Below are 24573 nucleotides of genomic sequence, written 5' to 3'. Positions count from 1 at the left end.
AGACTCGACTTTAAGTAGAAATTATTTTATGTATACGTTTTTAAAATAAAATGTTTAAAAACCTCTTCTATTTTTGAACGTTATTTTGGTTTGTGGTCAAGATACAAAAACTCCACAAATTTTAAGACTATTAATTTAAAGAATTTTTTAGAATTGACCCTAGCCTTCTTTCATGAAAAGATACCCATTTTTAAGTTGAATCACTTAACTATAAGGACAAAACGACTTTATCGGCTTTTGGACAAGGAAAACAGTTTATATAAGAGAAATTCACAAATGCTATTATAACCAAAATTCGCGTTCGTATTTTAAGGACATGATATCTTTGGCCTCACGACAATATTTTTTCAGTGTACAAAGCAATTCACATCTACTATTTTAATTTAGTAATATCATAAAACTTTAGAATATTAAAATAACATAAAAAGGATAAACGAGTCAAATGCTAATATTCCTAATAATTTACTGACAGTTTATATAAGGAATTTGCATGGTAATAGTAGATTTAAAGTTTACGATAACGTTTATGAATACGAGGCAAGAACTTTACCACAAGGTGTATTTGCTGCAAAAATGCCCGCATAATGTCTGGAATAATTATTAATGTTTCAATTGAGATTTGAAACATGTGAAAAACCTTATTCTGGCAGCAAGGCTTAGATAAAAACGAAGTTTTATCCATATTTCAATAGGAACATGTCGAAAATAAAAAAAGCCAAAAATAGCTAAAAGGGTCATGAAAAAAGCCAGAAAAAAAGCTAAAAGCTAAATGCATTTTTTCCCGCTAAACGTCTTCAAAAAAAGCCAAATCTAGCGGGAAAAAAGCTAAATTGGCAACGCTGATCACGACGTAAATCGAGGGATTACTGTACCGAAATATATGCTATCTTTGGGCTGCAAAATTGAATATTCTTCGTGATTTGTTTTTTATTATTTTTTTTTTTATTTTGTATAAGTATTTGTGAACCAGTCTGTATTTCTCAATATCGATTAATTTTGAAACTTTAGATAGCATATATGTTTCCTTACCCAGCAAAAAAAGCAGTGAAAATGTTCATTTTGGATCCGGAAGTGGTGCCAAATTGACGCAGAAGCGATGAATTTAACATGGGCTTGTCCATAGGACGGATATCCACCATTTCAACAGCCGCTGCACTGAATTTGCATCACCTCTTAAGGTGTGAGGTGAATTCAGTGTTTTGGATGTGAATTTAGAAATTTTGTGATATTTTGACAAATAAATAATTTTTAAAAATTTTTTAAAATTTTTAATGAATTATAATGCTTGTCTGGAACGTTTGTCATCAAATATTTTCAAAAATTCGCAATTTTTCTAGAAAGGATTTAAAATTTTTTCGGCTAAATTTAAACAAGTTGTACCATTTTATTAATTCTTAATGTGTTTTTAACCTATTTGAAATAAAAAAAAATATTTTTCCCATTAAAAATATGAAAAAATGAGTTTATAACTCAAAAAATTGACTCAATTGAACTTCCTGTTCATTAACTAGATTTTTATACCCTCCATCATAGGATGGGGGTATATTAACTTTGTCATTCCGTTTGTAACACATCGAAATATTGCTCTAAGACCCCATAAAGTATATATATTCTGGGTCGTGGTGAAATTCTGAGTCGATCTAAGCATGTCCGTCCGTCCGTCCGTCCGTCTGTTGAAATCACGCTAACTTCCGAACGAAACAAGCTATCGACTTGAAACTTGGCACAAGTAGTTGTTATCGATGTAGGTCGGATGGTATTGAAAATGGGCCATATCGGTCCACTTTTACGTATAGCCCCCATATAAAGGGACCCTCAGATTTGGCTTGTGGAGCCTCTAACAGAAGCATATTTCATCCGATCCGGCTGAAATTTGGTACATGGTGTTGGTATATGGTCTCTAACAACCATGCAAAAATTGGTCGACATCGGTCCATAATTATATATAGCCCCCATATAAACCGATCCCCAGATTTGGCTTGTGGAGCCTCTAAGAGAAGCATATTTAATCCGATCCGGCTGAAATTTGGTACATGGTGTTAGTATATAGTCTCTAACAATCATGCAAAAATTGGTCGACAGCGGTCCATAATTATATATAGCCCCCATATAAACCGATCCCCAGATTTGGCTTGCGGAGCCTCAAAGAGAAGCAAATTTCATCCGATCCGGCTGAAATTTGGTACATGATGTTGGTATATGGTCTCTAACAACCACGCAATAATTGGTCCACATCGGTCCATAATTATATATAGCCCCCATATAAACCGATCCCCAGATTTGGTTTGTGGAGCCTCTAAGAGAAGCATATTTCATCCGATCCGGCTGAAATTTGGTATATGGTGTTGGTATATGGTCTCTAACAACCATGCAAAAATTGGTCCATATCGGTTCATAATTATATATAGCCCCCATATAAACCGATCCCCAGATTTGGCTTGTTGAGCCTCTAAGAGAAGCATATTTCATTCGAATCGGCTGAAATTTGGTGCATTGTGTTGGTATATGGTCTCTAGCAATCGTGCAAAAATTGGTTCACATCGGTCCATAATTATATATAGCGCACATATAAACCGATCCCCAGATTTGGATTGCGGAGCCTCTAAGAGAAGCAACTTTCATCCGATCCGGCTGGAATTTGGTACATGGTATTGGTATATGGTCTCTAGCAACCGTGCAAAAATTGGTCCATATCGGTCCATAATTATATATAGCCCCCATATAAAACTTTCTCCAGATTTGATCTCCGGAGCCTCTTGGAGGAGCAAAATTCATCCGATCCGGTTCAAATTAGGAACGTGGTGTTAGTATATGGTCGCTAACAACCATACCAAAATTGGTCCAATCACACAAAAATTGGTCCATATCGGTTCATAATCATGGTTGCCACTAGAGCCAAAAATAATCTACCAAAATTTTATTTCTATAGAAAATTTTGTCAAAATTTTATTTCTAGAGAAAATTTTGTTAAAATTTTATTCGGTTCATAATAAAATTTTCATCATTGTCAAAATTTTATTTCTATAGAAAATTTTGTTCAAATTTTATTCAGTTCATAATCATGTTTGCCACTCGAGCCAAAAATAATCTACCAAGATTTTATTTCTATAGAAAATTTTGTCAAAAGTTTATTTCTATAGAAAATTTTGTTAAAATTTTATTTCTGCAGACATTTTTGTCAAAATTTTCTTTCTATAGAAAATTTTGTGAAAATGTTTATTTCTATAGAAAATTTTGTGAAAATTTTATTTCTATAGAAAATTTTGTTAAAATTTTATTTCTGTAGAAAATTTTGTCAAAATTTTATGTCTACTTTGTCAAACTGAATTATATACGTATTGGATCGATCTTTTTTGATTTAATATATACCACGTATGTACTTACATACAATTTAGAAGATGGTGTTAGGAGGTTTGAAGATACCTTGCCATCGGCAAGTGTTACCGCAACTTAAGTAATTCGATTGTGGGTGGCAGTGTTTAGAAGAAGTTTCTACGCAATCCATGATGGAGGGTACATAAGCTTCGGCCTGGCCGAACTTACGGCCGTATATACTTGTTAATATTTGGTACTAAAGGGTGATTCTTTTGAGGTTAGGATTTTCATGCATTAGTATTTGACAGATCACGTGGGATTTCAGACATGGTGTCAAAGAGAAAGATGCTCAGTATGCTTTGACATTTCATCATGAATAGACTTACGATCTGCCACAACGTCGAATTTTCAGTGAATGGGCCCTAGAAAAGTTGGCAGAAAATCCGCTTTTTTATCGACAAATTTTGTTCAGCGATGAGGCTCATTTCTGGTTGAATGGCTACGTAAATAAGCAAAATTGCCGCATTTGGAGTGAAGAGCAACCAGAAGCCGTTCAAGAACTGCCCATGCATCCCGAAAAATGCACTGTTTGGTGTGGTTTGTACGCTGGTGGAATCATTGGACCGTATTTTTTCAAAGATGCTGTTGGACGCAACGTTACGGTGAATGGCGATCGCTATCGTTCGATGCTAACAAACTTTTTGTTGCCAAAAATGGAAGAACTGAACTTGGTTGACATGTGGTTTCAACAAGATGGCGCTACATGCCACACAGCTCGCGATTCTATGGCCATTTTGAGGGAAAACTTCGGAGAACAATTCATCTCAAGAAATGGACCGGTAAGTTGGCCACCAAGATCATGCGATTTGACGCCTTTAGACTATTTTTTGTGGGGCTACGTCTACAGAAATAAGCCAGCAACTATTCCAGCTTTGGAAGACAACATTTCCGAAGAAATTCGGGCTATTCCGGTCGAAATGCTCGAAAAAGTTGCCCAAAATTGGACTTTCCGAATGGACCACCTAAGACGCAGCCGCGGTCAACATTTAAATGAAATTATCTTCAAAAAGTAAATGTCATGGACCAATCTAACGTTTCAAATAAAGAACCGATGAGATTTTGCAAATTTTATGCGTTTTTTTTTTTTTTTTTAAAGTTATCAAGCTCTTAACAAATCACCCTTTATTACTGATAAAGTACGCTTTCAACATGAATGCAAGACAGATATTTTGGCTTTATGTCTAAAAGTGACGAAAATGGTTTCTAAATATTTAAAATGTGTGAATACCAAAGTGCCGTTGTAAATAAAGTGAACGACTAATAATAGAAAGCCTACAACAAATTATAGAATTGCATGTAACTTCTATTCTTTTCTCACTGTGGTTATAAATGAACATTTCGAAATGTACGAACTATGTTGAACTTAACAATTAGTGTTGTTTTAACGAATTTAATGATACAAAACCTGCTCAGCCAAAAATGACGCTGCGCCCCCCCTCGTGGTGCCCCAAGGGAATATATTTAAGTCAGTTTAACGGGGAAAAGTAGAAATAGGGGTGTTCCCAGCAAAAAATGGAGCACTATTTCAGCAGGATTGTAAGGGAGAGAGGCAGTACCAACTGCTTACAAAACAACCGAATCAGCGCTGATTTTTGTGGGCGATGTCCCGATTTAGAGCAGCTTCTACAAAGCGCTGATATAATAGCTCATTTTATTAGAAATATTGCTCAGAAGTGATATATAATCTTGAGTATAGGATTGTTGGCGTGTAGGAAAACAGCACTACCTTTCATGCATCTATACTGCATGAATTGGTTGCAATAAGGTAAACGAATGATTATAAACTAGTTTGTTTACTCTTTTACGTTATTGCCATCGATCCATGCAGTGTGGATGCACTGCGTTCTTTTTTGTATACCAAAAAGCGCAACTAAACTCTTACTGCTGAAGTATTTTTTGTTGGGACGGAAGCCTAGGGAATCCTTGACAATAAAACATGTGAAGTGTGGAGAATGGTGCTTGTATGTTAGCACGTTGGAAACTTAGTTTTTATTGATGGGATAATAGACGACAAAATGCAAGGCCATAGCCAGGATTTTAATTCGGGGGGGGGGGGGGGGGGGGGTTCAACTTTAAAAAATATATTCATATAATCTCATGTGTAGAATTTTTTATTTAGGCATAGGTATGTATACAATATTTTTATAATATTAAATTGAGCCGACGGGCTTTTTGGGCAGCAAATAAATCAATGACTTCTTCAGTCGGCACATTTATTCAGCGATGAACCGACATTAATGCCAATCCATTGAGTCTACTCTCGCCAGTCGAATTTCTAAGATACGTCTTTAATCTCTTCATTTTTGAAAATTAACGTTCGGATGAGCACGTAGTAACTGCAGGGATGGAAAATGCAGTACTAAAGTACTTTTTTCAATACTTTTTCACCCCGGTCAGTACCGTAGTACCCCCGCGAATGATTTAGTACCTTTTGTGTAGACATTTTTGAGTCGATATCAGATTTATGGTACAATAGCTTTGACAAAATATTTTAATATTTTGAGAAAGTCTTTATCAACCTTATTTGCTAATAGTCTTTTACAAATATGGCAAAACATACATGTTCATGTGGGAAGAAAATCTCGATTTTGTAAAAGATATAGTCAAAAACAGGATTTTATTGAATGAAAGAATGTTTTAGTCGAAAAAAGAATGCGATTCTATATTATCAATTTTTTATTTCGGTAGAAAATGTTGTCTAAATTTTATTTCTATATAGAATTTTTGCAAAATTTTATATTTATAGATAATTTTGTCAAAATTTTATTTCAATTGAAAATTTTGTAAAAATGTTATTTCTATAGGAAATTTTTGCAAAACTTTATTTCTATAGGAAAAATTTTGCAAAATTTCTTTTCTATAGAATTTTTTTGCAAAATTTTATTTCCCTTCGTTTTGTTTTGTTATTGTTGGTTTTGTTCTTTAAGCATTGTTGTTGTTTTTTTATTGCAGCTTAAAACCATACATTGACTAAACTACAAGTGTAGCTTAACCAACAGAGGAAAAGAATGTTTGTCAAATTTATTTGGGCAAAGCCCTATAGACTGCAAGATGGTTGGATGGACGCACATTTCGGAATTACCACATTCCTCATCAGCATCCCCTACTTGCAGCAAAACTATCAACCAATTATAAGAATAAATTCAGGCAGTTCATTAAACCCAACAATAAACCACACTTGAACCTTCAGAAAAAAAAGGTTTTTGTATGATAGCCGGCTATAGAAAATTTTTACAAAATTTTATTTATATAGAAAATTTTTTCAAAATTTTATTTTCTTTAAAATTCAGTCTCTTGACAATAATCTTCCAGTGAAATTTTTGTTGAAATTTAGTAAAAAGTACCTTTCCGCTCAAAAAATACCTTTTTTATACTTTCTTAAAAATTGTATTTTCAATCCCTGAGTTACTGGCAAAGTGACCAAAATTTTTAAAAGAATATGCACGTTTGGAAATATCTCTTTATTGCACTCTCCAAGTGCTTCCATTGATGGGGCTTTTCCCCATCAAGTTATAATAAAATTTGCAACAAATATGTATAATTTTATTATTTTTCTTACTGATTTAGTTTTCACTTTAGCGATTTAAGCGGCTAAAGTCGAAGTTAATACTCACCTTAACATGTGAAAAAAACGTAATTATGTCTAACAAAATTTCTTCATTTATATTTGGGTTTTGGCTTGATGTCAGCGTTTAGTTTAGTTAAAACTTTCTACTCATTTGTAAAATTAACCGAAATTGTTGTTCCTAGTGGTTTCACTGTTAATGTACATATTCACTTTATATGATAAAGGAACATTATCCTATTATAAATCAATTCCTATCAACAATAATACCTCCATTACTCATTAAAAACCATTGGACATTGATGGAACATGCATTTTCAACGATAATTTTATGGAAAATTTACTATTTAACGTTGGCTTCCCACGCTGTTACAACGCTCAATATTTATAACCATCGTAAATTTCTGACTGGGTAATTAAACATTTTGAAAAAAAAATCTTCACTCAAGCGATGCTAAAATGGGATTCCGAGATAAGGACTTCTTGTTCCAACAAGACAGCGACCCAATCACACGGCCTGGGATGTGAAAATGGGCTCCTTCACAACACCAAATACCTCAAAACGACACCGCAAAGCCCAAATAGAGATTGGTCTCATATGGAATCGAAGATCAGACAACACCATATTTAATCTAAAAAAAACCTTAAAAGGGTGTCGAAAATTGGTGGAGTCGATGTCTCATATAATGTGATTACTGCTGCGATGAATACTTTTGTGGGCATTTTTTTAGTTTTTTTTTTATAAAATGTTTAGAATTAATACAATGAACTTAATTTCTTTATTTTTATTTAAGTTTTGCTTTTATGTATGTCCATGGAAACATTTCAATAAAACTATTTAACAAAAATCTTAAACGGTAAAAAAATCAAAACGAATACTTTTGTGTGTCACTGTATGTGTATGTAAAAGTAATTTTTTAATTCATGTGGTATTGTTATAATGATTTTAATTTTTTATAAAACTAAAAATTCACATATGCCATGGAAAAGTTGAAATTTTAATAAGAGCAAAACAAATAATTGACGTCGTAAAAAAGTCAGCTATTCCGATCTTTAAAAATGTCCAAAAGTAAACCATTACAAAAGTAAAAAAAAAAAGAAATATTGGTCAACTGTTGTATCAGAATAGATTTAATAACCCATATTTTCATGAAGCTCCGTTCGAGCACGGTTAGCCAACCAATTTTTAAATCGTACAACCCTATATGCTACCCCGTCAGTTGGGAGCTTAATTGCTAACAATTTTTCAGTTAAAATTAAATCGCAACAAATACACCTTCATACCTAACGGAGCAACAGACAATCACCATATCTGCGGTTTGTTACTTTGGGGATGTTTGTGGGAAATATTTCTAGAAAAACACATGATTTTATCTACCATACATATGAGAAGACTTTGTCGGTTTAAAATTGTTTAGCATCGTCCACTCAAAATTAAATCAATATCTTTCCTTCACGCAAATATTCCTTATATGTCTCTTCACTTTCTCACTCCCAGAGACCTCAAATGAAGGGTTGACGAATGTTGGCCAGAGTTTCAATGAAAACCTTCAACTATTACCATCATTAGGGCGCACACAACAATAGCAAGTGCACAGTTTATTCTATGACACCACATTCTGTGGTCTAAAATGAGGATTTACTTTTTATTTCCTTTCATTGTGTTTTTCGTGTTTTTTTTCTTTTAGAGACTGAAGCGTGCTCCATAAACAATTTGTATTGATTTATTATTATAGGCGCGGGTAGACTCGTCTCTTCTAGCCATTGCAAGACAAATGTGTAGCATGTATGGGTTGTTAATGTGTGAGTTCTGACATTTGAGCTAGTTCTGAATGTCTACTACTACTGTGTTTACAACAGTCGAAGTTAGAACAACCAAACCGAATATAGTCGGCGCGGAAGTATTCCGAATCCCAAAAATAAAAATAATTTCGTTCTCATTAAAAAGTTGTCAATTACTAAAGGTCATAAATCAAATGGGTTAGTAGGTCAAATTTTCTAATTTTTTTATAATTCTCTTTATAGATCCCGTAAACCAGAACTATAGTGTATTAAAATGGCTTCTGGAGGCTTAACATGTGTCAAATATTTAACTTTTTTGTGCAATTTATTATTTGCGGTAAGTAATTTTATAAATGCTAAGAAAAAATTACATTTACTATGCGTTTTTTTTCCCTCTTTCTTCCAGCTATCGGGCGTTTTGATATTGCTGATTGGCGCCATGGTCCAATTTAATTATGCCCATTATTCAAATTTTGTTAGTGACCATATATGGACAGCTCCAATTATATTAATGGTTGTGGGGTCATTGGTGGCATTCATCTGCTTTATGGGCTGTTGTGGTGCTTTGAAAGAGAATAGTTGCATGATTCTGTCGTTTGCCATTTTAGCTTTGATAATATTTTTCCTTGAAATAGGATTGGGCATAGCTGGCTATGTCAAGCACACAGGCCTCCGTCAAATTATGGAAACTCAATTCAATGCCACCATGGATCAGTATAGTGAACGTAAGGATTACCGTGATGCCTGGTCTTTGTTACAATCAGAGGTAAGATTTCATGTCAATTGATATATAAATACTAAATACTACGAATTTATTTTATAATTTAGTTGGGATGCTGTGGCATGCAAGGACCTACAGATTGGGAAGAAGTATTTCAAAATAAAACTCTACCCTCGTCATGTTGTCAAATGATTAATCTCAATGAAGCCGATGCCTGCACTGAAGCTCATGCCAATAGAAGCGGATGCCTTAAGAAACTTTTGGATATTTTGGACTCAAAAACACTTCTATTTGCAGGAGTAGTTTTAGGCGTCGCCGGAATTCAGGTAATTAATAGAATGATGTTGTGCAACGGATGCTTCCTCGTCAGTTAGCCGTTATTTTTGTTGAGCGTACGTCAAAGAGAAATACGCCATATTTTACAGTTTTTCTTCGCACACCCGTTTTGTATAAGACCAGATATGGCCCGAATGACAATTTATAAGTTTTCGACAATTGGTAACTTTGTTATATTCATAGATTTGACATCCTATTGGTGCCCTGTATGTATATCGAACGATGATAGCTTTCTTTCGTATTTCAAACGAAAGAAAAATCCTCTATGTCGAAAGCAAGGCATATTTAGTAAGACAGTTTTAGTATTACAAAAAAAAAACATGGCAGTCTCCATATTAAAACTTAAATTGTCAGTCAAATTGATTTAAATTTCCCAATGAACAATGTGTTCAACAAGTGGAAAATTTAAAATAGAGAAAACCTGAAAATGTATCGATGTATGCTTCGAAATATGAGGAAATGTGTTACGATTCGCAGGAATAATTGAAGTAATTCTTACCATCAATTATGAGGACCATTTAGTTCGATACGGAACAAATCTACTTTAGCAAAAGTTGTTAAAAACAAACAATTTTTTTGGAGTGTAGGAGGAGGGATTTTAAAGCGAAAATGTAAGGTAAAAAAGTTGTCGGAAAAGCCTAGTTTTCCAGATATTGACATCTGAAAATCTGTATTTTCCTTTATATTTTTGTTAATTCTGACAGCAATTTTTCATGAAATTAATGAAATTGCATTTGTTTTTGCATTTTTGGTAAAAATAGTACATTTTAAAGAGAAAATTTTAAGTAAAAATTTTGGCGAAAGAGCATAATTTTCGAGATACCGATCCTTGGCGTACAGTTGGGGTTTGGTACTTTCTTCTTAAGATAGGGTCCAAAGTGGGCCAACGCGAACCCAAAGTGGGGTTTGGATTCGCTTTGGCCCTCTTTGATACCATTTTGGTAGTACTCCTTCGGTTTTGCCTCAAAATAGGCCTCAATTTCGGCGATCACCTCTTCATTGCAGCCAAATTTTTTCCCTGCGAGCATCCTTTTCAGGTCTGAGAACAAGAAAAAGTCGCTGGGGCCAGATCTGGAGAATACGGTGGGTGGGGAAGCAATTCGAAGCCCAATTCATGAATTTTTGCCATCGTTCTCAATGACTTGTGGCACGGTGCGTTGTCTTGGTGGAACAACACTTTTCTTCTTCATATGGGGCCGTTTTGCCGCGATTTCGACCTTCAAACGCTCCAATAACGCCATATAATAGTCACTGTTGATGATTTTTCTCTTCTCAAGATAATCGATAAAAATTATTCCATGCACATCCCAAAAAACAGAGGCCATTACTTTGCCAGCGGACTTTTGAGTCTTTCCACGCTTCGGAGACGGTTCACCTGTCCACTCAGCCGACTGTCGATTGGACTCAGGAGTGTAGTGATGGAGCCATGTTTTATCCATTGTCACATATGGATGGAAAAACTCGGGTGTATTACGAGTTAACAGCTGCAAACACCGCTCAGAATCATCAACACGTTGTTGTTTTTGGTCAAATGTGAGCTCGCGCGGCACCCATTTTGCACAGAGCTTCCGCATATCCAAATATTGATGAATGATATGACCAACACGTTCCTTTGATATCTTTAAGGCCTCTGCTATCTCGATCAACTTCATTTTACGGTCATTCAAAATCATTTTGTGGATTTTTTTGATTTTTTCGTCGGTAACCACCTCTTTCGGGCGTCCACTGCGTTCACCGTCCTCCGTACTCATTTCACCACGCTTGAATTTTGCATACCAATCAATTATTGTTGATTTCCCTGGGGCAGAGTCCGGAAACTGCCCCAGGGATTTTTCCCTCCAGAAAATAGTATTTTATCCAAACACGAAATTCCTTTTTTCCCATTTTTTTACAATAACAAACGTTGCTTCACAAAAGACGCTCTATCTCACAAACTAATTGACTTACGGACGTCAAATTTTGACACGAATCATTTGAAGGTTGGTACTATATAAAAAAAATATGCATTTAATACTAGCGACGCTATATATGTGTCAGACCGGTGACTTATCAGCCAACCTGTTAATTTCATTTAACATACGAGTGTGAATTATGTTAAATCTTGATTATTTTCGTGAGCGTGATTTTGCAGAAATTTTATTCACGAACCGATTTTATTTCTCACGCACGCAAATATTTATTTTAGTCCCATTCACGCACATTCACGAGAGTTGCTTTGGATTTTGTTCACGACTCACGTGATTCACGCGCGTCACGAGAATTTCGTGTCACGCGCACACCTCTAGTTGTAATGTTATCCTGGTTTTAATACTCAGATTTAAGGTGAACTTTGCCAATTGTGTAGAGTTTGACTATTTAGTCCATTATGATACCGCAGTGTTGAACTTCTCTCTTGTAACTGAGTGCTGTCCGATTCCATGTTTAGCTCAAAGACAAGGAATCTCCTTTTTATAGCCGAGATTGAACATCATTTCCCTTGCGATGAAAATTTTAGAGTAGCTTTCAAACACTAGGAAATGCCACCAGCATTACAGAGGGAGTAACTTTATGGTGTTTGGTCGAAACTGGGATTGAATCCATAACCGTTTGTATGCAAAGCGGGCATGAACCATTGCACGACGGTTCTTCCCATATATGAATGTATAATATTACTTTTTCAATCTAAAAATTATTAAAAATAAAAGGACTATAAAAGGAATGGCAAATTTCTTTAATGAAAAATACAATACTTACCGTTGACATTTATCAAAACTGACTTCACCAACAATAGATCTGTTCGCGTACTTTTCTAGCAATAATTATCCATTAAAAACTGGTAAGAGAGTAAAAGTGCATTTTACTCTCTTTGCTTAAAATTGCTGAAAAGTACGGTAATGCAATCCAATAACTGGACAAAAGTAATCATGAAAAATGGTGATTTTAGCGGCTAAACTCGAACTTAATACCTACCTTAAAATGTAAATTACTGAAAAGGGTTGGTTGTTCACAAATGTTATTGCATAATCAAAAAATACTAATTATTTTTAAAGTTTGGCGTTTTATAATGTGTACCATTTTACTATTGTCCATTTGACTGGAGAGGGGAGACTTTATCATTTTATTCGGATCAGCAGAAAATTTCAGCAAACTACTGACTTTTCTGCATTATGTCTGCTGTTCCAAAATAACAGATTGTTTGCTGTTTTAACAAAAAAACTGCTAAAACAGCAGCATTTTGTTTGCTGAAAAATAGCAGACAGCGTTTGCTATTAACAAGAGACTTTTTTTCTATGAGTGTATACAATATGTGTCAAGAAAGGAATAATTGCCTTACAAATAAATTGTTAATTTACATAAATTTGGTAGAGCAACAGCATGAAAATATATTGTCAGAATGAAAGTCCTTCACAGATTATTCAATGTGTGAACAATAAAAAGGCAATTTACTCGTAAATGATTGGTTGATCATTTTTGGGTGACGTACCAACGAATTTCATTTCCATAAAGACGTCTAAGAACGTCTTTGAACATACATATATGAGAAGTAACATTGCGATCACAATCAATGTCATACCATAAACAAGAGACACATTCAAAGCAAAACTCTTCAGTAATTTAAAAATTTTCTGTTCATAAGAAAAACGGTTCAAAAACGTTTGAATCAAACAAACTTTATAGAGTTCCGTTCTGCAATATAAACTAGTTCATTTTCCTAGTTCCTTATTTCCTGTTTTAATTTAGTTCCCCACGTGTATACCGCTAATTTTCTTCTCAGAGATTGGTACAATATGTAATTAAAAGGAAGAAAAAAACAAATCAGCTGATTATTCAATGCACAAATCCACCGTGGTCCAATGGTTAGCATGCCCGCCTTGTATACACAAGGTCGTAGGTTCGATTCCTGCTTCGCCCGAACACTAAAAAGTTTTTCAGCGGTGGATTATCCCACCTCAGTAATGCTGGTGACATTTCTATAAGTAGTTTCACTGCAATGTGGAACGCCGTTCGGACTCGGCTATAAAAAGGAGGTCCCTTGTCATTGAGCTTAACATGGAATCGGACAGCACTCAGTGATAAGAGAGAAGTTCACCACTATGGTATCACAATGGACCTGATACATAGGGCTACCACAAACTTAACATAATGCATAAAAGGGAGCGAAATAGCTGAATATAACGAAAAAAGTTTTCTATTCTATTTCATTTTGTAAGCCAATGAGAGTTTTTGCTAGCAGAAATGAAAGGATTTATTCATGTATCGAAATTATCCGTCCAAAAATCAAAAAATGTAAAAAAGACGAAAAGTTCATACTTCCTTATTTTGAAAAAAGTCAAAAACACGAAAATTCTACTTTTAAAAATATTAACAAATTCAAAAAGTCGTTTCTTTCAAATACGAAAAATCTGCATTTTCAAATTCTCGAAAATTCAAAGTATTGATTATGATTACAATGCATATATATTAATCTCCAAACTTTTGGAAAGGGAATTTTGGAAGGAAAAACGTAAGCCATTGTAGGCTACACAATTTTGTGAGCAGCGTAATTATCTTATCTGCATGAAATTATGTTACCATAAATATTAGCCTAGACCTCCTATTATGCTACACTACAAATAAAATGCACAGTGTTTCAAATTTGTATATATCACCGATTTTTCGGTTATGATAATCTGTTGAATACGTCATACATTTGACGTACATATCATGCCATGAGGTAGCAACGAGCGTCCTATTTCTTGCACTAGGACTCTAGGAGAATGTCCATGATTTTATCGACATTTTCGATAATTAGTCTTCCAGTGCTTGGTGCATCATTCACACCATTTATTTCACTGCTAGAAATTTGAGGATATTCGACATAGACAGAAGACAGACAGAAGAAGTACACAGATAGTTGAATGTAAAATTCGATGGCTTAAAAATTCCTACAACAAATTTTCACAAAATTCTGCCATGGAACCACTCAGAGAAGTTTTGAAACACTCAGCGGAAAAACTTTTCGGTGTTCTGGAACCCAGGAACCTTTGTATGCAAGGGCAAAGGTTCTGGACTCATCCGACCGTAATTGCAGAAGGGTCATGGGTTCAATTCCAGTTTCAGCCGAGCAACAAAAAGATTTTCATCGATGGTTTTTCTAGATATTGAAAAGGTAATGTGAAACACCGTTCTAACTCTGCTATAAAAAAAGAACAGATATCTTTTCTTTGAGCTAAACATAGACTCGGTCAGCACTCCTTGATAAGAAAGCGAGGAATAACGGGATGCCACTACATCTAACGTAACCTAATGATAACGCTGGAAAGGATAGATAAACTTATTTGGTCCATTTTCCAATTATGTCAGATTCATTAACTGGAAATTTTATAAAATTAAAGATCGTCATCGTCCTGGTTCCTCAATCGATATACTAGGTTAAAGTGGCAGCCCGATTAAGATTCAGGCTCACTTAGACTATTCAGTCCATTGTGATAATCGATATACTATGTACTAAGAATTTAATTTAATATAATTTAATAAAACACTATCCTATTTAATATATCAAATCTAATCTGCACTAACCACGTTTTGTTTTTCTCTAGCTTTTAACGATTCTGTTTGCCTGTTGCCTTTATCGGTCATTTCGTCGGAGCTACCAGACAGTTTGAATTGCGTAGTCAAGATCCTTTATGTCGAATTTAAAAAAGAATAAAATAGAATCTACGATAACAGTCGCATCCGGCTAACGCATCTCTTTGTAATGGGGTGGGTAGATAGCAGATGCGCTTTTATACCAGCTGAAAATTTAAAACAAATAGTTAAACGTTGTCATGGAAAAAATATGTGTGAATATTAGATGTGACTTCCATATATAAAAAAGAAGCCACACCGACACTAAAATAGCATAAACTCTCACTTTTAACTACACTCATAAACCGGAATACACATTAGACCTTCTACGTTCACCAGTATATACTTAGCATGTAAATTGTACCTATTTTAGGTAATATGTTACATTTTAATAGAATTACGTACACATTTTTTGTATTGACTCTGTGCCACAGATATCGTAAACACTTACAACCACATAATTCTAATCCATCCTATTACCAATGCATACATAAAACCCTTTTCCGCTGTGATATCATTTGAATGTACGTATTCATGGGCTACATTTGGAGTTCCCTATCACTCGTTTATATCCATACTTTATACAATTTGTTTTACCTCCATTTTTAATTGGTTCAAACAATTATGCCAACACTTTTTCATTGAACGTAAATAAGGACATGCATATAATATTTAAGGTTTCGTTTAGTATTAAGTTAAATACATTTTGTAATTCCTTTAGGGATAATCGTTAACGTCATAGAATACAATTGTGCTCAATTTTCGCTGTCAATCTCAATATACAATCCCATCCAATTACAAATTGCAGTTGCAAAAATTGAATTTAAACTAACATAAGATACAGTTCGGATATACTTAATATACGTGTTCAACAAAAATATATGAAATATGCATTTTTTAAACTATACTTATATACTTAACTATGCCTCAAGCATACGTATACATTTTTGTAATCGTTTATAATAAGCGTATCAACTGTGCAGCACTGAATAAACAATATTTTATTAAAACTTTAAATCGTTTCTATTTACTCATTTTCGTTTTACAAACTCATACTTTTCCAAACATTTAGCTGCGACACAAATTGGTAAAGTAGGCCATCACTGGGAGATGGACATCAAAGGGAATTTACCAAAGGTAGTGTACATCGAAAATCTGTATTATTTTGCAGGCGAGACCATAGACAAGTGGTAAGTAGAGTGAATTACTTTGGAGGGGTGCAGTGTATGCCATTAAATGACTCAAAGTGATATCGCTGACATTATTAATTCACTGCGACATTCCAGAGGGAATAAGTGATATTTTTCACATATTTTTCCAAATATCCCTGCCAACATTTTTTTAATTTGAAGCACTTCCCCAACACGTCGAAAACAGCCGTATACGATATCCAAAACTGTTGTAATATATACACCTGCAATCGACATTCTTGTTTTTGTAAAAATCGAAACAGTCGTAGAATTGTTTGGTTGAAAAAAATATATTAATTTCATTTTTTATACTGTGAAAAACTTTATCCAAATAAAGTTATAATTTTATTCACTAAAAAAATTGCCTATCCCGTGTCCTTCTATAAGAGGTTATGGGCATAGATAACCTAACTAATAGATGGCCCGTCGCTCTCCGACCAGAAAACGTTGAAGAAGCCCAAATGAATTTTCTGACATTTCGTTTTGTGTTTTTCGTAGAGAAAATTTGCTCAAAATTAAATTTTGTATTTTCGCGGTTTTAGTCGAAATTTTTTGTTCAAATATGAACTTTTGAATATTTTAGTTTGATTATAAATTATCTAGTGTATCAAAAATGTTCAAATTGTGGATAAAATAGGAAAATTGTAAAAACGAATCTAAGAGAGAATTTGTAATTCCCCCTATTTCCTTCGTTTATTCCTCATTTTGGGAACTGTCAGACTGCGTTTTACACCGATGAGTCATCTATTACTTACTTATCTATGGTTATGGGTGATACAAAAGAAGTTCATGGGATTCCCCAGTTTAATGGCCAGGGATTTGATGAGTGGCAATTTAGAGTAAAAATTCATTTGGATTCTCTAGATCTGTTGGAAGTTCTCACCGGCAATCCTCCAGATGAAGAGGCGAGTTCAAGAAAAAAGACAAAAAGGCTATGGATCAAATAGTGGGTTTCCTGCATGCGGATTGCATTAGTTTTGTGCGCGAAAAAGCAACCGCAAAGGGTATGTGGGAAAGCGTACAATCAGTATTTGCTAAGAAGTCCATTGGAAATCAAGTTCTTATCAGAAAACAATTGGCAAATATGAAAATGAACGAAGGGGACTCTATTTGAAAAACGATCACTTTATTCTATTTGGAAAGTCGAAAATTGTTCACCATATACCTTTCACAATTTTAAGCGTAATGTCTATGTTTTCAGAACTTTATTTTCGTTTTTATTTAAATAAAATATAACAAGCTGGTTGCGCTTGGCGTTTCACAAAAAATAAAATGGCTCTTCTAACAGTAGTGATGGCAAAATACTTTCATGTACATTTTGTACTTTTTGATATGCTTCCCCCATCACAGTTCGCGATGGTTGTGGTGACATTTACGAGTCTGTGGTAGCGATGAGGATGAAATGGAACTTTGAAATGCTGGCAGGGTAACAAATAAAATAAAGAAAAATTGTTATTTTAAATTAGTGAGAAAATACCAGAAGAATAACAACCCCTTAATTCGTCTTTAATTATCAGGTAATATTCAGTGACGCTAGCCTTTTGTGAAAAAATTTGTTTATGATTTTTTATATTTGTAGGTATTGAAATTGTAAAAGGAGAACAAAAGCGTTAGGCAGCAATTTATTAAAACTAAAAGGTACAAGAAGAAGAAAAATGCGGTTTACAGTTGATAACATTACATGGAAATTGGAATAGTGGAATAATAAACTAATATGTCAAGGCCAGTCGATGCTGTAGATTTTAAATAAATTATTTAATATATTAATAAAACATGTATTTTATAGAAGCAAAAACTGCTTATACAAATAAATAAATTGTATTTAAAAACGAAGGTAAGCAGTTCTAATTTTGAAGTAAAAGGTTTACCACAAATATGTAAGATTTGTCCAAATGAATGAAAAAAGTTCAATAAAATCAATCCATATATGAATTCAATTCAGTTAAATTTTTTCATTCTTTAGTATAGTGGTACATAAATATAGGAAAATGTTAACTAATATATGGAATGCATTCTACCTAATTTCTACGAAAATCACATCGTTCAAACAAATAAAAATGTCTTTGGCGCTATACGAAGTTCAACTTTATTCACAATGAGTTCATTTTAACTTAAAGAATGGGTCACTTTTTTCTGGGTGTATGTTTCAGACCTGACATAACAGGTTGGCTGATAAGTCACCAGTCTAACAAAGAAAAGCACATTTTTTTGTCAAAATTCGTGTTTATTATTCAACATAGTTCCCTTCAAGAGCGATACAACGATTATAATTTTTCGATACCATTCTGGTAGTACTCCTTCGGTTTTGCCTCAAAATAGGCCTCAGTTTCGGCAATCACCTCTTCATTGCAGCCAAATTTTTTCCCTGCGATCATCCTTTTGAGGTCTGAGAACAAGAAAAAGTCGCTGGGGCCAGATCTGGAGAATACGTTGGTTGGGGAAGCAATTCGAAGCCCAATTTTATCAAAACACGAAATTCCTTTATTCCATTTTTTTCAAAATAACAAAAGTTGCTTCACAAAAGACGCTCTATCTCACAAACTAATTGACTTACAGACCTCAAATTTTGACACGAATCATTTGAAGGTTGGTACTATATAAAAATAATATGCATTTAATACTAGCGATGCCATCTATGTGTCAGACCGGGGACTTACCAGCCAACCTGTTATCTTACCATGTGGGTAATTTTGAATTTTGAAATGCTTTGGTGAACAATTTTCAACTTTCCAAATTATATTTTTTCAGATATTTTTCCAGACACGCTGGCTCCATAACCCTGCCAACATTTTTTGAATTTGGGGGCGCTTCAGAGAATCCCCACTACGTCGAAAACAGTCGTATACGATATCCAAAACTCCTCGGAAAACGCCGTCACTATTGAGAAGTTGTACCACGCCAAGTTACTGCAAAAAAGAATCGCATGAGTGCAATTATTAGGAGCCCTTCTGGATACATTTAGAAGGACGCCAATAAGAGCCCCTTCAAACAATCAGACAAAGTGCATTTTAAGATAGTTGTAAAAGAATCATTGTGGTCAAGTAAAACACGATTGTTTAGATGTTTATTAATTTTATGAAACATTTATAAATTCTCATAAATATAACATTTATAGGCTATCACATCACATTTAACACATTTTTATGCATTAATAAGAGATTGATGTTGATTTACAAGTTGTAAGTTAAATGTTGTAGCGTCTATCTGCCAGTACTTTTATTCCCAATGGAGGCAGCGTGTCTGGAAAAATATTTGAAAAACTATCACTTTATTCCATTTGGAAAGTCAACAATTGTTCACCAATTTACTTTTCACAATATTAAGCGTAATAACTATGTTTTCAGCACTTTATTTTCGTTTTCATTGAAATAAATTATAAGCCAGTTGCGCTTGGTGTTTCACAAAATATAAAATGGCTCTTGTAACAATAGTGATGGCAAAATACTTTCATGCGAATAGGGATGGCAAAATACTATCACAGTTGGCGACTGTTGCAGTGTCACTTACGAGTCTGTGGTAGCGATGAGGATGAAATGGAACATTGAAATGCTGGCAGGGAAAGAATAAAAACTGATAGACGCTGGGACTTCAGCCGAATATAGCAGAATAGCAAATTATAAATCAACAAAATTCCTTTTTAAGGTGTTTTTATTCGTATTATACCTAGAATAATTTATAAATTGTTATTCAAATTAAGAAACATCTAAACAATCGTACCCTGCCAACATTTGTTGAATTTGGGGGCGCTTCTGAGAATCCCCACTACGTCGAAAACAGTCGTATACGATATCCAAAACTCCTCGGAAAAGCGCCGTCACTATTGAGAAGTTGTACAACGCCAAGTTACTACAAAAAAGTATCGCATGAGTGCAATTATTAGGTGCCCATCTGGATACATTTAGAAAGACGCCAATAAGAGCCCCTTCAAACAATCAGAGAAAGTGAATTTTAAGATAGTTGTAAAAGAATCATTGTGGTCAAGTAAAACACGATTGTTTAGATGATTATTAATTTTATTAAACATTTATAAATTCTCATAAATATAACATTTATACGACTATCACATCACATTTAACATATTTTTATGCATTAATAAAAGATTGAAGTTGAGTTTCAAGTTGCAAGTTACATGTTGTAGCGTCTATCAGCCAGTGCTTTTATTCCCAATGGAGGCAGCCTGTCTGGAAAAATATTTGAAAAACTATCACTTTATTCCATTTGGAAAGTCAAAAATTGTTCACCAATATACCTTTCACAATTTTAATCGAAATAACCATGTTTTCAGCACTTCATTATCGTTTTTATTTAAATAAATTATAAGAAGCTAGTTGTGCTTGGTGTTTCACAAAATATAAAATGGCTCTTGTAACAATAGTGATGGCAAAATACTTTCATGCGAATAGTGATGGCAAAATACTATCACAGTTGGCGATTGTTACAATGTCACATAAGAGTCTGTGGTAGCGATGAGGACGAAATGGAACTTTGAAATGCTGGCAGGGATATTATACTTGATCTCAATGATTCTGTTACAACTATCTTATACCACTTTCATATTAGACTCGAAATCTACTAAAAGTTGATTTGAAATCTCTTTTTTAAGGTATGTACTATGTTCTGTTTTCGAGTTGAAAATCATTTTATTTTCGCAATTACTTTTCCTGAAATAATCAAAATTATAAATGAAAGCAGACATATTCCTGTAAAGTCTTGCCGAAATCTAGAGGAACAAGAAATTGCACATCAATTGAGTTAATCTATCTGCTTTATATTGAACTGTTTTAGTAAAGTAACCGCGAAAATTTCAACGCGAAAAGAGAACATAGTACTTACCTTTATAAGGAAAATTACAGTTGAAATTTAGCTAAAGTGGATTTTGGAAGTGTAATGTGTATGAGGTATTAAAATGCACCTTTTCTAATAGTTTGGTGTCGTTCTAAATTTCTCTAAAAAGGCACCTAATTATTGCGCTCATGCGATACTTTTTTGTAGTAACTTGTCGTGGTACAACTTCTCAGTAGTGACTGCACTTTTGCGACAAGTTTTGGATATCGGATACGACTGTTTTTGACGTGGTGGGGGAATTAAAAAATTGTTGACAGGATACTAAAGGAAAATAACTATAGAGGTAAGTATTATATTCGCTTTTCGAGTTGGAATTTTCACGCTTATTTTATTAAAACAGATAAATTAACTCAATTGATGCGCAATTTCTTGTTCCTATAGATTTCGGCATGACTTTACGGGAATGTGTTTGTTTTCATTTATAATTTTGATTATTTCAGGAAAAGTAATCGCGAAAATAAAGTGATTTTCAACTCGAAAACTAAACATAGTACATACCTTAATACAGCAAATTTAATTCGAAGCCAATTATTATATTTGAAAACAATTTGAATACAAGTATTTTTCCAATGCTTGTATTATTGGTCTGCAATGCTTTATAGAAGCACCTAAATCAGAACTGCTGCGTTGATTCTCAATAAAGGCCGGTACTCTGTTCGGTTTTCGCGTTGAAACTCCATACAAAACCAAAACATGCGAAAAACTAGCGAAATTTTTTCCATTTGTGGTACTTTGTTTTTTTTTCGAGTTGAAAAACTGACGTAACTCGCGTATTCAGTATTTTCATAACATGGCGCCATTTGCAATGTGAATTAAGAAATAATTTATTTATTAAACTGATTTTTGTGAATTTATAACACAAAAGTGGATCTGATTATTATTTAAAAATGTAATCTGATGATTGATAAAACTAACATGGAGTTGTATTTCCATAATAAACTAGCAACCAACATCTAGCCGCTCCCTACTATATGGTAGAATATAAATAATTTATATAATATGAAATTTAAACACAAATGTTAACAAAATAAAAGCTTTATTTGGTGAATTATATTTTACAATCGTTTCATTTGTACTGGGCATCGGGATAATAAACACAAAACATAATTGAAACAACAGGAGGCACAGCAATTGATGTTCCAAACAAGCATTAGCACTTCAAGCAACATGTATAGTACCGAGGTAGCAATGAATGGAATCACAAGAATTAATTGCTATGTTCCAAAAAATAAAATGCAGCACTGTAAAATTAGTTTTTTAATTCCAAAGATATTTGTAAAATAACTTCGCCTGCTTCTTCTTTTTCAAATTATTTATTTTGTATGCGAGTGTGTGTAAATCGAGCAACTAGTTGCGTATGTATATGTAATCATTTCGTGACAGTCTGCGATGTTGTCAATACATTTCGACGAAATAAACGCAAAAAAATCCCAAAATGGCTGTTTTTTCCCCCTCAAAATATATTGTCAACACTATCATTTTTCAACGCGAAACAATGATTTAGGGGAACTTTTTTCGCACCAACAAACAGAGTACCGGCCTTAACATGTTATGCGCTTTACAGACTATCAGTTATTCCGGACGGAATGTCGGTGTTTGTAAAGAATCTTATGCGCTTTACAAACTATCAGTTATTCCGGACGACAGTGATCGTGTCGAACATATCCCATATATTGTGCACATTATAAGTTAAGTCTGAAGGCATAATCGATACTGCTGCATGTTTATGGGATCGATAACACATTTACCGATTATTTAGTCATCGCCGACAAGTCGTATCGATCCGACACACTGTAAGATTCTTTACAAACACCGACATTCCGTCCGGAATAACTGATGGTCTGTAAAGCGCATTAAGCGGACCTTAGACGGTCGGATAAACACTACGACAGAGGTTCGCCTATTTGTTTTGTGTTCGTTTAAGTTTTACCCTCACACTGCACGAACAATTATGATAACAACATGAAGAAATAAGAAGAAGCATAAACACAAACAATGAAGATGGACGAAAAGTTAGGTGTAAAGCCATTTTTTAGTAAAAATGGAGAACACAATAAAAATTCCAAGCCGAATTAGCGATCCGTCATTAATTTCATTGCAGAAATGCTTGTTTAAATTATGAAAATAAATTTGTTTTTGCTAATGTTTGGCTAACATCTCCTTACACGTGAAGATTTGTGCCTCCCAACCGGAAAAAATCAAAGTTGTTTTGATTTTATGCCAACACGTCCCCGCAACACGCGAACATGGCCTTATACTACCGGATTTGTCGCCGCAACGTGTTGTGTCGCAGGGTTTATCCGACCGTATAAGGTGCCCTTTACGACTTGTCGGCGATGACTAAATAATTGACCTCCGATTTCACTTGCGGAAAAATAAAACTGGCTATAATCGTTCGAAAAATTCATTTAATTTTATTCATTTAATGTTTATTGTTGAATTGGTTATGTTTTTGTGTTTTTATTGCTAAAATGAAAATATACTGGTGTTGCCAATTTGAAATCTGGCAAGCCTACTTGTATAATGCGCTTTACAGATTATCAGTTATTCCGGACGACAGTGCTCGTGTCGAACATATCCCATATATTGTGCACATTATAAGTTAAGTCCGAAGGCATAATCGATACTGCTGCATGTTTATGGGATCGATAACACATTTACTGATTATTTAGTCATCGCCGACAAGTCGTATCGATCCGACACACTGTAAGATTCTATACAAACACCGACATTCCATCCAGAATAACTGATAGTCTGTAAAGCGCATAACTCGATTCGTTCGCATTTTGACGAACTGAAATGTCAAAACCACTCACTTGGTAAAGACCTTTCGTTTTGTGGAAAAATGCATTTATAAATACGAAAAACTTAATAAGTGATAATATGATTAAAGCTTTTATTGTAAATATGTGATAAAAGTTAATTATATCGATCTATTTTTTCTTTATAACCGCCATAAGGTAGGTACTATGTTTATTGGCACGAAAAAAAAGTCCCTAAATCATTCTTTCGCGTTGAAAAATGAGAGTGTTGACAATAGATTTCGAAGGAAGAAAACAGCCATTTTGGAAATTTGTCGCGTTTATTTCTCCGAAATTTAATTGACAACATCGCCAAACGTCATAAAATTATTACATATGGATACGCAGCAGCCGATTAGATTGTTTACACAC

General features: G+C 34.1%; 1 protein-coding gene and 1 long non-coding RNA gene across 3 annotated transcripts in view; both read left to right on the top strand.

Moving 5' to 3' along the window:
• Tsp39D (Tetraspanin 39D) overlaps positions 1-16382 on the top strand; it is a 43146-nt gene extending 26764 nt beyond the window's left edge. Inside the window, exons 1-5 of one of the 2 annotated variants that reach the window (XM_075295396.1) lie at positions 8760-8904; positions 8966-9059; positions 9129-9488; positions 9551-9769; positions 15338-16382. In XM_075295396.1, coding sequence (XP_075151511.1) covers positions 8997-9059; positions 9129-9488; positions 9551-9769; positions 15338-15403 — 708 coding nt within the window. In that variant the 5' untranslated portion in view covers positions 8760-8904; positions 8966-8996 and the 3' untranslated portion in view covers positions 15404-16382. Of the gene's footprint in view, positions 1-8759; positions 8905-8965; positions 9060-9128; positions 9489-9550; positions 9770-15337 lie in introns of those variants that run through there. The other variant, XM_075295395.1, reaches the window with a different exon arrangement.
• An 816-nt stretch (positions 16383-17198) lies between these two features.
• LOC142225596 (uncharacterized) lies at positions 17199-18388 on the top strand. The gene is made up of 2 exons (XR_012719335.1): positions 17199-18072; positions 18135-18388. It is a non-coding gene; the product is annotated as an uncharacterized LOC142225596 (long non-coding RNA).
• The last annotated feature ends 6185 nt before the right edge of the window (positions 18389-24573 follow it).

This window comes from Haematobia irritans, chromosome 2, assembly GCF_050003625.1.
Source record: "Haematobia irritans isolate KBUSLIRL chromosome 2, ASM5000362v1, whole genome shotgun sequence".
Lineage (NCBI taxonomy): Eukaryota > Metazoa > Arthropoda > Insecta > Diptera > Muscidae > Haematobia > Haematobia irritans.
This window is presented reverse-complemented; position numbering and strand designations above follow the sequence as displayed.